General features: G+C 54.9%; 1 protein-coding gene across 2 annotated transcripts in view; it reads left to right on the top strand.

Moving 5' to 3' along the window:
• KIF17 (kinesin family member 17) overlaps nucleotides 1-17992 on the top strand; it is a 48062-nt gene that overhangs the window by 2180 nt on the left and 27890 nt on the right. For both annotated transcript variants that reach the window (XM_030876047.2, XM_060289172.1), the window contains exons 2-5: nucleotides 3851-3997; nucleotides 4922-5023; nucleotides 10470-10659; nucleotides 14183-14635. In XM_030876047.2, coding sequence (XP_030731907.1) covers nucleotides 3851-3997; nucleotides 4922-5023; nucleotides 10470-10659; nucleotides 14183-14635 — 892 coding nt within the window. The remainder of the gene's footprint in view (nucleotides 1-3850; nucleotides 3998-4921; nucleotides 5024-10469; nucleotides 10660-14182; nucleotides 14636-17992) is intronic.

Consider the following 17992-nt stretch of genomic DNA (forward strand, 5'->3'; position numbering starts at 1 on the left):
GGTGAGATCTAAGCTGAGACAGGGATGAGAGGAGTCAGCCAGGCAAGAAGGTAGAGGAAAGGGCCTTTCAGGTGGAGACCAGCATGTAGCATTTGATCTTCACCAGACATATGTAGAGCTGGAGGGATCATTCCTGGCGAGGAAACGGAGACCTTGAATGTCACAGAATGAGTTACTGGTGGTTTTGATCCCCAGCGCAGTGCCAGGTCCCCATGCCCCATCCTGCTGCCTCTATTAAATGAGCAGCATGTGAATCATATGCAAAGCATGGTTCAGCAACTTGGAGCCAGGAGTAGCTGCATCCTTAGGCCGGGCGGCTGTGTGTCTCTCCTGCTGGGCTCTGACCACCTCCAAGCAGCCTCCTGCCCAGGCCCTTCCCTTCAGTTCCTACTGCACGAAGCCCCCAGCACTTCGGACTGACCCTTCCCTTCCCCACCCCCACCCCCACCCTGAAATCCAGGCTCTGTTCCTGATCTCCTCTGTCACTGGGTGACCTCTTCCACTGTCCTGGGAGCTGTCCACCTCAGACCCACCTTTCAGCCGACTCAGCATGTCCTACCCTGAGCTCCTCGCCTCCACACCTGGCCCGCTGCCTGGTCTGTGGGTTCTTTCCCAGCCAGTGGCTTTGCCATTTCCCCGTCCTCCCCGCTTCACACCCATGACCTTAGAGTCGCCTCTGATGACCCACCACCCAACCCACGCGGGGACCAGGTCCCATGGCTTCTACCAGGACAGACTGAGGACGGGCCTGGTGTCCAGAGACATCGATGCAGTAGAATTTGGCCCCTGGATGGAACACAAAACTGTTCGTTTGGGAGAGGACAGAAAGGGGACGTGAGGCAATTTAGCACAGATGCTGTTATTTCAATTTCAATAGTTACGCGTTGATTTTAATGAGAAGTAGAAGAAATATTTAGCATGTCCAGCCTGTAATGCAGCTTCACGGGAATTACTGCTGAGGATGACATCAAGTTAACAGGAGAGTCAATTAACAGTTTGATTTCATGAAAATCATTTAGTAAATAATAATACGGGGAACATGGCAGAACCCGGGGTGGACAGTGGCTGGCATTTAGGACCTGCTCCGTGTGTGCGCACGTCTCTGGTGGGTCTGGAGGTATCAGTTGATGGGTGAAGCGTTTCTGAAATCTTATGTTTTGCCTTAATGCATGTAAAGTTGTCTTCTACTTCACAGCAGCGTGGTTCTGCAGAACTTTCTGCAGTGGTGGAAATGTTCCGTATCTGGGCTGTCCAGTTAGGGACTACCAGCCATATGTGGCAAGTGAGCACTTGACATGAGGCTATTGCTTTTGAGGAACTGACTTTCAGTTTTATTTGATTTTTTTTAATATAAATTTATTTATTTATTCATTTTTGGCTGTGTTGGGTCTTCGTTGCTGCGCGCAGGCTTTCTCCAATTGCGGCGAGTGGGGGCTGCTCTTCACTGCGGTGCATGGGCTTCTCATTGCGGTGGCTTCTCTTATTGTGGAGCACGGGCTCTAGGCGTGCGGGCTTCAGTAGTTGTGGCATGTGGGCTCAGTAGTTGTGGCTCGCGGGCTGTAGAGCGCAGGCTCAGTAGTTGTGGTGCACAGGCTTAGTTGCTCCGTGGCATGTGGGATCTTCCTGGACCAGAGATCGAGCCCATGTCCCCTGCATTGGCAGGCAGATTGTTAACCACTGCACCACCAGGTAAGTCCCTGAAATTAATTTTAATAATCCATTTTATTTGACCTTTTATTTGACCCAATAGTATCCAAAATATTATCATTTCAATAAAACATAATAATAGATACTATCATGGTATAGTAGCTATTAGGGAGATAGTTTACATTGTTTCTTCATAATAAGTCTTCGAAATTGGGTGTGTGTTTCATACTTATCGCACATCTCAGTTCAGGTGTTTAAGTGTCCATAGTTCAAATGAAATGAAACACAAAAAAATAAAGTTGTGTTTGATGGGAAAATATTTTACACTGCTTCAGTTTTTAAATGTAAATTAACATAAATTCAGTTCCTCAGTCGCATCAGGCGCACTTCTGGTGTGGCTGGTGGCTGCCCTACTGGACAGTGCATATAAAATATTTATTTTGATATAGAATCCCTTGTCAGGTCTGGGTGACATTGATGGTCCGGGCACTGCACCGTGTTGTCCCTGGGGCTTCGCGTGCCCTGCCTCTGAGGCTCCTGGTTGGGTGACTGGTCTGCCACGGCTCTCCCACACCTCAGGGGCCTCATCCTGGTGTGTAGCACCTGGCCCTCTGATGAGCTGCGGATCGTGACTTCCAGTCTTCCTTCCCCAGCAGTCCCTGGGGATCCCGAACCCCGCAATGGTCTACAGGATGGGTCTTTCTTTTTTTTTTTTTAATGTATTTTTTTAGAAAGGGTCTTCGTTGGGTCTTTGTTTCTGTGCAGTGCAAGGGCTTTCTCCAGTTGCGGCGAGCGGGGGCCACTCTTCATCGCGGTGTGCGGGCCTCTCACTGTAGCAGCTTCTCTTGTTGCGGAGCACAGGCTCCAGACATTGTGGCTCACGGGCCTAGCCTGTCCACGGCATGTGGGATCTTCCCGGACCGGGACATGAACCCACGTCCCCTGCATTGGCAGGCGAACCCTTAACCACTGCACCACCAGGGAAGCCCTTTCTTTAATATTTTTAATTAAAAAATTTCGGCTGCATCGGGTCTTAGTTGCAGTACCCGGGATCGTTGTTGCGGCATGCCTGTGGGATCTAGTTCCCCGACCAGGGATCGAACCTGGGCCCCCTGCATTGGGAGCATGGAGTCTTACCCACTGGACCACCAGGGAAGTCCCTACAGGATGTGCCTTTGCAGTGGAAACGGGCACAGATGCCACCTGGGCCCTGGGGGCCTGGGCACAGCTCTCTGGGCCCACATTCTAACACAGGATTCCCCTGCCCCCATACTAAGTTCTAGAATTTGTGATCTCATGAGCTGGATGAGGGCAGGGACTAGGGTGTCTTCTTTGTTCATGGCTCTGTCACCAGCCACAGTCCCCCTCAGAGGAGAGAGTCGGTACCTATGGAAAGAACAATCGCATCAGTGAATGAAGGATGCCCTTGGGTATGCCACCTGGTTTGCCTCCTGCTTCTTCCCAGATTCGTCTCCATCCCCCTCGCCCAAGTTCCACCTGCTCTCAGCCTCTCACCTCTCTGGTCTTTGCTCAGGCTGTCCCCTCAGCCTAGAATGCCTTCCTCTTCCTGTCACCTGTTAAAATCCAAGCCACCCTTTCTGCTCCCCCTTTCTCCTCCACCTGCCCAGGAAGCTTTGCCTGGCGCTTCCTGCACCTTCTGTCTCCCCCTCTTGGCACTCCCTCTCCTTGCCCGTCCTGTACGCCATCATTACATGCACCTCCGCCTCATATGAGGATCACGTGTATATGTCTTGTCTCCCGCACGTTCCAGGCAGACATTTAGGGAGCACTTACCTCTGTGTGCCAGCACTTCGTGTGCCAGCACGTGAAATAATTCCTGTGTACAGCTCCCGACAGCCTCAGGGGAGGTGCTGTTCTTACCCTTTGTTACAGATGAGGAAGCTGAGGCTCCATGTGCCTGAATAAGGACAGGCCAAGGGCACAGTCAGTAAAGGATGGCGGCCAGGCTCTTAGCCATGCACAGGGACAGTCTCCCAGCCCACCGCGCAGTGACCCCCTTGAGGACAGAGCTGTGCCGCGTTCATCTCTGCACTGCCCTCCCCCAGCCCTGTGCCACCGTGGTGGGAGAGCCAGGGAGGGGCCCTAAGTCTGTGAGTCAGGAGGCAGCCCTGCAGCCCCGGGCCTGGCCCCAAGCCTGGCTGAGCTCGGCCAGCTGAGCCCTGGGCTGTGTCCTCCCACACAGGGCGTCACCGAGGGCTACAACGGCACCATCTTTGCCTACGGCCAGACAGGCAGCGGGAAGTCCTTCACCATGCAGGGCCTGCCTGACCCACCCTGCCAAAGAGGCATCATCCCTAGGGCCTTCGAGCACATTTTTGAGAGCGTCCAGGTACGGGCCTGGGGGATGGAAGGGGCAGGGTTGGGCTCCCCAGGCGTTACCGTGAATGATCCCAGAGCACTTTTGACCTGGGCAGCGGTTGTGGGATGCGGTCAGAGCGGGCTTGACGCGGCACAGATGAGCAGACAGACGCAGGCTCTGGTTTCTGAAGAGGTGATGGGAGAACTTAAAGCTGAGAAAATTCTACCTGCTGTGTTTTCCTCCTGCCATTTTTGGATTTTAACATTTCGTATAACACTTCACATGGATATGATGACCCAGAGTGCTGGCCCAAGAAATGGCTGTAAACAATCATAGCTTCCTTTTTTAATTGAGCAGCTGCTACAGGCCAAGCATTGTGCAAAGCCCTTTGCATAATTATCTCACGACCACCCTGGCCCAGGAGGTAGCTGTTATCCTCATTTTTGAGATAGGGAAGCCAAGGCTTGGAGCCCTTATGGGCTGGGCCCAGACCAGTTATCCCAGTGTCCGGGCTGCAGGTGAGACGTGCCCTGCTGACCACTCATGAATGCGCAGAGATTCCTGCATCTGGGAAATGGCAAAGCAGGGACGAGTCAGCTGCAGAGCCCACTGTACTACACCTGGGACTCATTTTGATGACCCACAGGAACATCAGGCAACTGGAAGAACTGCCGGGGATTAGCCCAGGGCCAGTGCTTGGTCCAGGCCTTCCCCGTGGCCTTGGTCTCTCTACCTGAACAGTGGGGAGGCCTCTCCCATTTCCTTTCCCATGAGGCTTGTAGAGAGAGCATGGGTCCATGGCAGTAGGAAAATGATGCCCCTCTGAGAAGCCAGAGAGGAGGGGAGAGCTGGCCAGGCAGGCGGGGTCAGGTGAGGTTGGGGACACCTCCTGCCACGATGTCCTTTTGTGATGTCCAGGCAGCGGGTGCTCAGGTATCTGTGCTCTCCCTGCAGTGTGCAGAGAACACCAAGTTCCTGGTCCGGGCCTCCTACCTGGAGATCTACAATGAAGACGTCCGTGACCTGCTGGGTACTGACACCAAGCAGAAGCTGGAGGTGGGTGCAGCCCCGGCAGGGGTGGGTGGGGGCAGCTAGAGGGGGAGGTTGGCATTGGGGGTGCTCCCTCAGAAATATGGGGAAGGGTCCTGAGGACACAGGCGCTGGTTCAGACTAGAATGGGGAGTTTTGAACTTGAATTTTGGAGTAGTCTCAGAGTCTGTGAGGCAGGGGAGGGGTTACTGGGCCTCTCCGCACCGCGCAAGGGGAGGGGAGGCCTTCTCTGGGGCAGTGCCACTTACATCTGTTGAAATAGATGGAATTTGGTGACGGATTTCATTTGAAAAAAGGGTTCCACTTCTAAAAAATTATTTTGAAAAATTCTAAGGGACTTTCAAGCTTAAAAGGTAATAGTGATCATTTTTTGAGCACTTACTGTTTACTCACTGCTTTAGGCATGTTATCCCATTTAATACTCCCAGTCACCTCGTTAGGTAGATACAGGTTTCCCCCACTCTCAGAAAGCAGAGCGAGTGTTTTGTAAAAGCTGAAATGGCATAAAGGGAAGAGTATCCCCTGCTTTCCAAAGTCTTGATTCCACTTTGCTTTTATGAAAGACTGACATTAGTACGATAAAGGCTTTTTTGGTAAAAGTGAAAATCTGATTTCTTTCCGACTTGAACTCAGAGAAAGTTGGGGATACCCATATTATTATCCTCAGTTTACCGACGTGGGAAGGGAGGTTTACAGAGGGTAATTAACGTGCCCAAGCTTCAACTGCAGGGAGCTGGGCCAAACCTGGAGTTGAGCCCAGATCTGTGTGACATCAGGTTCCTGCATCGCAAACATGCGATGGGCTCAGATTCTGGGACCTTGTCCCCCTCTGAAAGGGGTCTGGTGTGGAGGTGTCCAAAGATCGATGATATGACCTCAGAATGTTGTTGTGAGGATTGACGAGGGTAACAAGGGTGAGCTGCTGAGCAGAGGGTCAGCGCATAGTAGGGGCTCGATGTGTGAGCCCTTTCGTGCCATTGGGATTCCAAGAAAGGATGAGGAATATGATCTGGGGGTTGCAAAATGGACTCAAGACAGAAAAAACTAGGGCTGGCCCAACTGGTCACTGAGCATTGCTCACCTCGTAAATTGTCCTCAGTCTCCTGAAAGGCTAGAATCAGAATGAAAGGACATCATTTCCCAGCTGGGTGAAGCAGAATTAGATGCTTTGAGGGCTCTATCAAGATAGGCAGAATGGGGCTTCCCTGGTGGCGCAGTGGTTGAGAGTCCGCCTGCCGATGCAGGGGACACGGGTTCGTGCCCCGGTCCGGGAGGATCCCACATGCCGCGGAGCGGCTGGGCCCGTGAGCCATGGCCACTGAGCCTGCGCGTCCAGAGCCTGTGCTCCGCAACGGGAGAGGCCACAACAGGGAGATGCCCGCGTACCGCAAAAAAAAAAAAAAAAAAAAAAAGATAGGCAGAACGTGGCTGACCCTTTGGGGAGCCCAGCGAGGTCAAACAGCCAGGACTGGACAGCCAGGTGGTGGCAAGGCTGGACCAGGTCCGGGACCTTTGGGCAAGGCTTGGTTATGTCTCCCCTCTGGGACTCTCTGAATCCTGGATGGGCCAGGTCAAGTCCAAGGAGGAGGGACTTCCTCGGTGGTTCAGTGGTTAAGACTCCTCACTCCCAATGCAGGGGGCCTGGGTTCCATCCCTGGTCAGGGAACTAAGATCCTGCATGCTGCACGGCGTGGCCAAAAAAAAAAAGTCCAAGGAGGAGCCCAATGAGGGGAGACTGACCCAGATCTGTGGCCAGCATGCTGGTGGCTGCCCCCAGACTCTGGGGCTTCTTATCTGACCAAGAAACCAATGCCCGCCTCCAGGGCCCCCACAAGAGGCCCACAACCAGCGGTGGAGGTTGAACTACCTCCTTCAGAGTCAGAATGCCTGAGCTGGGGGAATGTCAGTCATTAATGAGCATCAGTCCTGGGAGGTTGCTGTGGAGATTCCCATTCTGCAGATGAGGAGAGGAGGCTGGGAAAGAGGAGGTGACTTGCCTGTGGCCACTAGGTTAGGAAGCCACAGAGTCAGGGTTGGACATTTTCCGTGGCCCAACTGCCTAAATCTCCCCAGGGAACAGGCCTTGACAGCCACGGGAGGGGGCACAGAACCAGATAAAGGGGCTGCTGCCGATGCCCCCCAGTCTTCCAGACCCTCCCTGACCTCTAGATTGGACAGGACGTTGGGATCACCTGGGTCCCATCCCACCCCATCCATGTGGGGCAGGGCTGTTTCCCTGCTCAGATCCGGAGCCCCCCACTTGCCCCTAGGCCCTCCAGTTGTCCTGGCTTCATTTGGAGGGACTGTGAGTTCCTCTCTGACCCGCAACCATTGTATGGCCCAACTGAACACATCCGACCCCAGGGAGCAGCCGTTTTGAAAAAAAACTTGCTTGTGCTGTGGCCAGATAGTGGGAAAATCCTTAAAATTTTGAGCCAGAAAGACCCTTAGAGAGCTTCTAAGTCCAGTCCTTTCATGGTACAGATGAGGAAGCTGAGTCCCAGGGAGGGGAAGGGACTTGGCCAAGGTCACACAGCAAATTACTAGTAATGGCGCTAATACCAGAATATGTGGGATCTGAGTCGTCAGGTGCTTTCCTCCCAGACTTTTCCGGGTGGGAAGTATAGGAAACCCGGGGGGCAGTGAGAAGCGAGTAGTGGGGTTCCATGTGAGGGAGGAACATTCATGAGTTGAGTCATCCATTCAACAGAGACTTACTGGGAAGACCCTGGAGGTCAGGCCACAGACTACAGCAGGTCCACAGGGGTGTGAACTCCCCCCACCCCCAGTCCCCGTCCAGACCAGGACGGGCCCCCAGCCCCCTCCTCCTCACCTCCTCGCAGACACAGCAGTGCTCTGCCCTTTCTACACAGGCACCTCCAGCCACCCAGCTGGGGTCTTTCCACTGTCTTCTCTCTCCTGGAGCTGGAGCAGCTGAGTCATAACTCAGCCCCCAGACGGGGACATGGGGACGGGAGCAAGGCACAGGGAGTTGCTCCTGCTTGTCGGCCCCGAAAGGCCAGCCTGCAGCATCGGGGCCCCTGCCAGCCCCCTCCACTTCCTCCATATCATGGACCCTAGGATGGGTTCGGTTACCCAGGCCCTGGAGGCCCAAGGGCTGGCAGCTGCCTGTACGTGGCCCAGCTGGACCACAGGCCTCAGGCTTGGTGAGCCAGGCCGCCAGTGACAGATGTGCTCAGAGACATTGCCCATGGGTGCCTGGAGCTCTCTCAGAGGAGGGACAGCTGGGTTCTGTATAACCCTCACAACAGCCTTAGGAGGAGCTGCTGTTCAAGAACCAGCCGAAGGGCACAGTCAGTAAAGGATGGAGATGGAATTTGCACCCAGGTGGCCAGGCTCCACAGCACAGCCCAGGGCCTGGTAATTCTGCTAATGAGAGTGGTTAGATCAGCGAGGGCCAGCAAGGGATTTGGGGAAGCCGATTACACCCCCTCCCCCAACACCACGAACCACCATCACGGAACCCAGCTCAGTGCTGGGTGGCGGAGGTGGGGCCCTCAGGGGCCTCTGCAGTTGGTTCCCGCAGCCGGCGTCGGGCCAGTGGCAGGACCCCGCACCTCCATGGGGGCGTTTCCCGGCCGGCTGTGGTCCCGTCCTGCATGCGCGCCGCGCCCCCGCACTCGGCCGCATCCCAGCTGGTTGCCATGGCGACCGCGCTCCGCCTGGCATCCGGGAGGAACAGTTACCAAGGAATGCGGGGCGGGGCTGGCGCCTGACACTCGGGAGGTGGGTGGAGGCCGGAACAGCAGGGGAGGGGTGGAGGGATCCAGAAGGTCGGGAGGTGAGGGGGCGAGCCCTCCTGGGCCTAAAAATAGGGTGGGAGGGAGACCCCTACATTAGGTGTTGCCTCCCCTGACCTCCTTTCCTGCTCGTGAGGTTGCTCAGGCTGGAGAGGACGGCCTCATCCTCTTGGTATCTGTGTTCACCGAACCCCCTCCAGAAACCCCCACAGAGCTCCTTTCACATCCATTCTCTTTTCGATCCTCCCAAAAGTCTTGTGGAAATAGGATTTATCATCCTCATTTTACAGATGAGGAAACCGAGGCCGAGAGAGGCAAAATGACTTCCCCAACTAGCAAGTCACAGAACCAGGTTTCTAACCCGGGTCTGTCTGACTGGATAGGAAACTGCGTTCTTCCTGAGGCCAGGAGCAGCCATCCGTCACCTGCGCCTAGCATGTACCAGGCAGGCATCTAGCCTCTGAGAGTGTGGCAGTGACCAAAGCAGGCACACAGCATCCCAGGCTACCATCAAGCCCTGCTCTGTTTGCAGGCTCTCCTGCTCCTGTCCTTTGAGCTCCGTCCTCACAGCCACCTTCTAGGTCAAGGTCAGCCCTTTGTCATATCAAACTTCAGTTACTCCAGGATGCTGCAGCCTCTCTCCAAGCCCTGCCTCTGGAGTCTTCCACTGCCGGTGACCCCAGTGCTGCCCTGCCACTAATAGCTGTGTGACCTTCAGAAAGCCACTTAACCTTTCTTTGCCTCCGTCGCTTATCTGTTCCGTGAAACCCAGTCCTTCGGTCTGGGTCTGGCTCTTTCTCCGGACTTGGGGAGCCTAGCCTGTGCTTGCCGCCCTCTGCCCCCCGCCCTGCTCTGCAGCAGGGGCCCAGCCCCACCTGGGACCCTGAAGCTGCCCCGGGGCAAAGCATCTGAGCCTACTCTGGCTCAGACCAGCGGACAGATGACTTCTGTCCTAATTCATTCTGCTCTTCCCAGAGTGGTTTTATTTCCTCTCACATTGCTTTTCACAGCTCTGTGTCAGCAACAAAACGGCTCAGCTGCCTGGAGAGCAAGCACGCAGCAGTCAGATAAATTGATTTACTCGCTGCCATCGTGCTGAGGGCTGGGGGCCAGTGGGAGTTCTGGGCGGCAAATGGCCCTTCACCCGCCATGATCCAAGGGTCTGGGAACATTCTTGTTGCCGTGGAGCCGCGGCAGGGAGGCGAGCAGAAGCCACGTTGGCAGGTCAGGGGAGAAGCACTCAGAGCCCTTGGGTGAATGACTACAGACAGGGTCGGCCCCCGGGAGCTGAAGCCCCAGACCGGAAGCCGCCTTCACAACCACAGCACTAACAAAAACAGTGAGACCGCGGCTGCCATTTATGGAGCAGTAACCATGTGCCAGGCATCATGCCATGCGTTGTACGAGCCTTAGTTTACAGAATCCTCACCACCTCCCTAAGGGATAGGTATCTTGTACCCATTTTACAGATGTGGAAACGGAGGCTCAGAGAGATGATGTCACTGACCCAAGGTCCCACAACAAGGGAGAGGCGGGGGTGGGTTTGAGGCTGGTTCTACCTAGGACAAACCCCCAACCTGTGACAGGGAATCCGAGGTGCCAACCCGCCCTGCAGGAGGGCAGAGGTGGTGGGAGCTGGGCCCTTCCCTCAGGTTCCCCAGGGAGCCCTGACCCGTGCCTCTTGCCCGCAGCTGAAGGAGCACTCGGAGAAGGGGGTGTACGTGAAGGGGCTCTCCATGCACACGGTGCACAGTGTGGCCCAGTGCGAGCGCGTCATGGAGACGGGCTGGAAGAACCGCTCGGTTGGGTACACGCTGATGAACAAGGACTCTTCCCGCTCCCACTCCATCTTCACCATCAGCATCGAGATCTACGCGGTGGGTATGTGGGGCCGGGTGGGGACGGAGGGGGCCGGACCACCAAGCCGGGTGCCTGCTCCTAGTAGCTCAGACCCTTCACCACTCGGAGCCTCGAGGGCCGCAACTGGGAAGAGATGCTGGGGTTGCCTGGAGGAAACACAAGAGGACTGTCCCTGTGCCAGGACCCACGTTTCCAGGATAAACAGCATCATCAACAACAACAATAATAATACTGGTAGCTACCATTGAGCACTTTCTACGTGCCATGCAATGTATTTGCATTAGCTCATTTGCTCCTTCCAACAACCCCATGAGGTGGATACTCATATCATCCCTATTTTACAGATGAGTGAGGAAATCGCGGTCACACAACTAGAAGGTCTTCGAGCTGGGCCTCTATCCCAGGGGTCTGCCCCCAGAGTGTGTGCCAACCAGAACTTTAGGATTCTCCTCTTTCTTTTTTTTTTTTTTTTTTTTTTTTTCGGTACGCGGGCCTCTCACTGTTGTGGCCTCTCCCGTTGCGGAGCACAGGCTCCGGACGCGCAGGCTCAGCGACCATGGCTCACGGGCCCAACCGCTCCGCGGCGCGTGGGATCTTCCCGGACCGGGGCACGAACCCGTGTCCCCTGCATCGGCAGGCAGACTCCCAACCACTGTGCCACCAGGGAAGCCCTCTCCTCTTTCTTTAGCGTTCTCTACTCCAAAGCCATCTCACTCTTTCTTTATTTCTGGAAGAGTTACTGAGAAAGAGAAGAAGAAGGAAAGGAACTCGTTTATTTCAGGCCACCTATAGACGCTGTGCTGAGTCCTTTACACACCTCATTCTATTTAAAGCCCACAACAGTCCTAAATGCAGGCATTATCATTCCCATTAACAGATGAGGAAACGGAGGCTCTGAGAGGTCAAGTGACCTGCTTGTTCAAGGTCTTACTTAAGTGCTTCAAGGTACCGCTTAACTGCTAAGTGGTAGAGCTGGGATTTGAACCCAGGTTTCTCTGACATCTGGGTTTTTCCCACTAACACTGCCGTTGCCTCCAAGTTTGTGGTTCATCACAAACAGAACTCTGGAGAGCAGTGGAGCAGGAAGCAGCCTCAGCCCAACTAGGAGCATAATTGTGGAGAGATCCCAGCCCAAGGTCAAGGCCTGGGTTGACAGAACCCCCAGCAGCACACTGCCTACCTGTGTGGTGACCTGGCTCCAGGCCAACCCTCTGGTGCTGGCTGGGTCAGAGTCTCCCCCAGGGGTGATGATATGGGGAGGGCGGGTGGTGTGATCACCTCCTCATATGATGATGCTGTAGGTGGGGGCAGGGACTAGGGCCTGAGAGGACAGATCAGGAGGGAGGAGGAGAGAGTGGCCCTGTGGGGTGCCTCTTGGTCTCTGCAGATGGGTTTGAAGGATGAGGCAGGCTGCCTGCAAACAGGCTTTTTAAAAATTTTAAAGATGTTTTTTATTTCCATTATAAAATAAGTTCAATAAAGATTTAGGAGTTAGAGAAAGGTAGGGGAAATTACTCATAAACACAACCATTAACATTTAAGCATATGTTATTTTGATCCTTTTTTTCCCTGTGCAAATTTTAAACACTCTTAAAATCTTCTGCTCTATATAAAGTTTCTTCCCCATGTTTCATTTCCCATGCCATCCCTAAGAATGTTCCCACATCGTTCCTGCCATGTCTTCCTGACCATGGAAGGTGGCTGAAGGACCGCGCATCAGTCAGCACCCTCCTCTACCCGGCCCTCCACAAGCTCTTTTTTTTTTTTTTTTCTACAAGCTCTTAATGCTGTTTCTGGTTTCTCAGTGTTGTAAATAATGCCATGATGAACATCTTTGTGTACAAAGCCTTTTCTGCTTTTATTTATTTATTGTTAAAAATGTATTTATTTATTTATTTTTGGCTGCGTTGGGTCTTCCTTGCTGCACACGGGCTTTCTCTAGTTGCGGCGAGCGGGGTCTACTCTTCGTTGTGGTGCGCAGGCTTCTCATTGTGGTGGCTTCTCTTGCTGCGGAGCACAGGCTCTAGGCGCGGGCTTCAGTAGTTGTGGCTTGCAAGCTCTAGAGCACAGGCTCAGTAGTTGTGGCGCATGGTCTTAGTTGTTCCGTGGCATGTGGGATCTTCCCGGACCAGGGATCGAACCTGTGTCCCCTGCATTGGCAGGCGGATTCTTAACCACTCTGCCACCAGGGAAGTTCCCTTTTCTGCTTTTAGAGTCATCTCCTCAGATTAGATTCACTGGAGCAGGCCTCCTGGGGCACGGGTACAAACCTGTTTAAGGCTCCCGGTACATTCTGCAAAGAGCTTTCCAAAAGGGCATTTCCAAGTCCCTCCTTCCTGCTGCTCCTTAAGAAAAAAATAGCCCAAAGAATCAAGCCCCTTGCATGTCCAAGCTTCCACTGGATGCCAGCCAGACCTTTTTACTTCAGGTAGCTGTGCTCATGGGCAAAACCAGGCCAATTCTGGTTTCAGCCAGCAGGAAACTAAGGAGGAAGCCCCTGCTCCTCCCCCCTATTTCATTTGGAACCGTTTACCATGTCCTCTGGTGACAGTAAGAATTATTAATAGTATCAAGAGCCGCAGGCTGTCATTTGAGGAGCACTTGCTGCGTGCCAGGCATGACCCCGAGCCCCTCACGCCCGTGCTCTCTGTGTAATCCTCACAACAGCCCTCAGGGTGGGTCTTAGATTCCCATGTTACTAAGAGAAAGCCGAGGCTCAGAGTTAATTTCCCTGAGTTCCACAGCTGCCGAGGGATAGAATCGAGACCGGATCCCTCAGGTCTCTGCCTTCAAAACCTGTGCTCCAGGCCCCTGCTGCCAGCCAGTGCCCGGCTCCCGTCACCCCCAGAACACGGGTCTGCCCTGCCAGCACAGCTGCGGTCGCTGCAGAGCTGGGCTCGTTCTCAGGGCAAACGAATCCCTGCTGTGTGCTGGGCCCTGTGTGGACTCCGTACAAGCGTGCTGTCCGTTTGCTCCTTCCAACAACCAACGCTGGTGGGGAGCTATCGTTAGTCTCATTTTGTTGATGTGAGAACTGAGGGTCAGAGAGGTGCGTGGCTTTGCCAAGGTCACACAGCAAGTAGGAGGCAAGACTTGGATGGGAACTGGGTCCAAGGCTCTCCAAAGCCGATGTTTTTTGCATTGAGGGATTCAGCTCCCTGGTGACCCAGTCATATCCCCTCACTGCCTCCCACTGCCCCCACCCCGCCCCGCCCCGCCGTTGCCTCACAAGGAATCTGTAAGAGCTGTCTCGATAGCTGTAAGAAATCCTGCAGCACTCAGAGAGCAGCCTGTGCCTCCCAACCTCCGCTCCCTGGAGTCAGTTGGCCCTGGCTTCTGCTCTTGGAAGCTGTGTGACCTTAGGCATGTTAAATGCCCTTTCTGAGCTTCACTTTTCTCATCTGTAACGGCACAATCCTAGCACCCCCTTCATGGGGCTCCTGTGCAGCTGAAATGAGACCCTCGGTGGGTGGGGAGCACCCAGGGTCTCCTTACCGTGGGGCTCACCCCAGGGCCCTCACCCCTCTGCCTGGTCTGTCTGCAGATGAGCGGGGCAAGGACCACCTCCGGGCAGGCAAGCTGAACCTGGTGGACCTGGCAGGCAGCGAGCGGCAGTCCAAGACGGGTGCCACGGGGGAGCGGCTCAAGGAGGCCACCAAGATCAACCTGTCGCTGTCGGCGCTGGGCAACGTCATCTCGGCCCTGGTGGACGGGCGCTGCAAACACATCCCCTACCGGGACTCGAAACTGACGCGGCTGCTGCAGGACTCGCTGGGCGGCAACACCAAGACACTGATGGTGGCCTGCCTGTCGCCCGCTGACAACAACTACGCTGAGACCCTCAGCACGCTGCGCTACGCCAACCGAGCCAAGAACATCAGGAACAAGCCTCGCATCAACGAGGACCCCAAGGATGCCCTCCTGCGCGAGTACCAGGAGGAGATCAAGAAGCTCAGGGCGATTCTGGCTCAGCAGATGAGCCCCAGCAACCTGTCAGGTGGGCGGCAGGGGGAGGGAGTGGAAGGGAGGGCCCGGGACGAAAAAGGCCCTCTCCCTTTGTCTTCCGGGGCATGGAAGCAATGTCCCACCTCCTCGCAACTTCACGTGAGCATAGAGTTTTGAACAGCCGGGGAGAGCCCTGGTTGGTGACGGCCCAGATGGTTTCTGCTCGCCGATGACCCAGCATGAGGCCCGTCTGCCTGGCCTGTCCCATCAGCTGGAGGCTCTGTCCCCCGTTCCTTGCCTCTAGGCTGCACATCCGTCCTCCCTCCTGTCTGCCTGCTGTCTCCATGGCAGCGTGGTGATGCTGTGCTGCTTAGCAGCTAGGTGACTCACCCTCCCCCGACGTCACACGCCCACTCCCAGTTAGGCACTTGTGATGACTGCTCTCACACTCAGGTGTTTGGCTGTCCTCTGGCAGGTAGAAATCTATACCTGGAGCATGGGCCTGCAGGGTCCTTGCAACCAAGGCACTCCAGAGTTTTCTTTATCTGAGAATCCCTTGGGAGAAGGGAGCACTAAAGAGACTGAGTCCATCTGTCCGTTCATCCACCTCCCCACCCACCTTCCTCTCTATCCATCCATTCTACACACCCACTGATCTACTCATCCACCCAGGTATCCATCCACCCACCCAGGTATCCATCCATCTACCCATCCATCCACCTACTCACGCATCCGTCCATCTACCCATCCATCCACCCATCCACTCAACCCACCTGTCCTCCCACCCACTCCACTGTTTATCCATCCACCCACCCATCCATCCTACCATCCACATGTCCACCTACTCATTCACTCTGTCCTGTCATCCATCCTTTTATCTATCTTTCCTCTCACCCCGCCCCCATCCATTCATACCTGCTCTGTGTGTGGACCTGTGCTGGGCATGGGGACACAGAGGTGAGTCAGATCCAGGCTCTGCCTCGTGTGTATACCTGGTTTCCTGGGGGAGAAAGACGCTCCAGCAGAGCGTCGTGTGCATCTGGCGCAGAGATCTGTACAGGGCACTGCAGGGCAGAAGGGAGTGTGTGGCCAAGGCTACCTGGGGTAGGGTGTGGTCAGTCAGGGAAGGCTTCACAGTGGGGAAGGGTGATTGCACAGAGTCTTGGGGGATGAGAAGTCTCCTGTTAGACGGGATGAGAGTGGTCAGTCTGTGCAGAGATGCACAAAGCTCTAAGGTCTGTTTGGGGACCCACAGGTAGTTCTGCCGACTGCCTGGTGGCTCGGGTGGTGGGAGATGGCTATGTAGGGGCTGGCCGGGCCTGGAGTGCAGAGGCCCTTGAACACCACTGTGAGGGGTTCCGCTTGGGCAATCTGCCTTCCTCCTCTTTCCCTCCTGCCCCACCCCTGACCCTGCTTAGCCCCCCCGATCAGTGAGGGGAAGCTAGATGGAGGAATGGCGAGGGGCACCAGGAGGGAGTTGGGACTGCTCTGCCGGTGGCTCCCCTGACCCGGCAGCTGACATGCCTGCAGACTTCCCATGGTTATCTCGGCAGCCTTGGGGGGTCAGGGCTCTTAGCATCCCCTCTTCCTGGATCTGGAGCATGGAGCCCAGCAAGCTGAAATGGCGGAGGCAGGGCAGGCAGGGAGCTGAGATCAGGGCAGTAATCACCGGTTCACGTCCTGGCTCCTCGGGGAAGCAACTTAGCCCCCCTGAGCCTCAACGTTCTCATCTGTAAAGTGGAGGTAATGACAGCACCTGCTTTGTTATTGCTGTGGGGTGGTTGAGAGGATTGCACGAGATGATTCACGTGTGGGCTTAGCACGGAGCCTGGCACGTAAGGCTCAACAGACGGTACCGGATGCTTGAACATTATAGTTGGGTCTTGAAACCAGGTGTGTCTGACTCAAAGCTCCAGGTGTTTCCACCACAGGCCCTTAACTGTTAGCGTTGCCCTCTCAGCCCTGGTTCTCCCTCTGGTCATTGGCATATTTCTCCCTCCCCACTTTCAGCAGAACTGGAAACATTGGTCTGTTTTCACTGGCCCTCCGTGCTCGGCTCTCCTGCCCCTAGTCCAGGCAGGCCCTGCGCCCCCATCCCACTGAAGCTGCCCTTGTCGTGGATGCCCTCCTGGTTGTTAAATCCAGTGATCGGTCCTCAGGAGGCCTCAGCTGTCCTCTTAGCATCAGCTGACTCAGATGACCCCTTCCCTTCTCCTTGAAACCCTTGCTTCCTGGACGCCCTTTGTCCTAGTTCTCCTGCCTCTGCGGCCACTCCTTCTCAGCTCCCTTGTGTGAGTCTCTCCATCCCTAACCTCCTGATGTCAGGCTGTCCCAGGGCCGGTCCTCTAGCCTTTTCTCTCTCTACACTCCTAAGGTGGGCTCATCTGGTCTCATGTCTTTATTTTTTTATTATTATTAATTTTTATAAATTTATTTTATTTATTTTTGGCTGCATTGGGTCTTCGTTGCAGTGAGTGGGCTTCTCACTGTGGTAGCTTCTCTTGTTGTGGGCTCTAGGCACACCTAGGCACTCTAGGCGCGTGGGCTTCAGTAGCTGTGGCAGGCGGGCTCAGTAGTTGTGGTTCGCGGGCTCTAGAGCACAGGCTCAGTAGTTGTGGCATATGGGCTTAGTTGCTCCACGGCATGCGAGATCTTCCTGGACCAGGGCTCGAACCCGTGTCCCCTGCATTGGCAGGAGGATTCTTAACCACTGCACCACCAGGGAAGCCCTGGTCTCACATCTTTAAACACCACCTCCGTGCTCATGATTCTCACAGCCTGGCTGTGTGATGCGTGTCCAGGTCTTAATTTATAAAGGTGACTGAGTGGTGACACAGAGAGGTCAATGTCATTGAAAGAAAGGGTAATGTTACTCAGTTACCCTGGAAATGAGAGGCACGCCATGCAGGGCCACAGGGGGAAGCACCAGTGTGGGTCAGGAGGCAGAGAGGAGCGAGGGACAGCCCGGGCCAGAGCCTTTATCGGGGTTTTGGTGGAAAGACACAGCCATGCAGGAAAAACAGCTCAGGACTGGCTAGCTTGAGTAAGCCCGACAGGATTGGGGCGTAAGGGCTGTCCCTGCTTGCCTGGTCCTGGCCCCGGTTGACTTTGGGCAGGGGAAATACTGGCTGTGTGGGAGAGTTAGATAGAGGTGGGTGTGGACTCAGAATTGGTTGGTTTGCACATGAAAGGGTTGCTCCTCCGGACAAGCTGTTTACTCCCTCTAGGAATTGGCTGGCCCTGGGAGGGGCCGTCTCTTCCTGGCCATCAAGTCTCCCAGGATGTCAAAAACATCAGGAAGTAAAACCCAAACCTGATTGATAAACCATGTCGTCTGATTTCCAGACTTGGCCATCTGGCCATCTATCTAATTGTCATTCCAAACTTAACATATTGGACACTGAACTCT

This window comes from Globicephala melas, chromosome 1 (assembly GCF_963455315.2).
Source record: "Globicephala melas chromosome 1, mGloMel1.2, whole genome shotgun sequence".
NCBI classification, from domain to species: Eukaryota; Metazoa; Chordata; class Mammalia; order Artiodactyla; family Delphinidae; genus Globicephala; species Globicephala melas.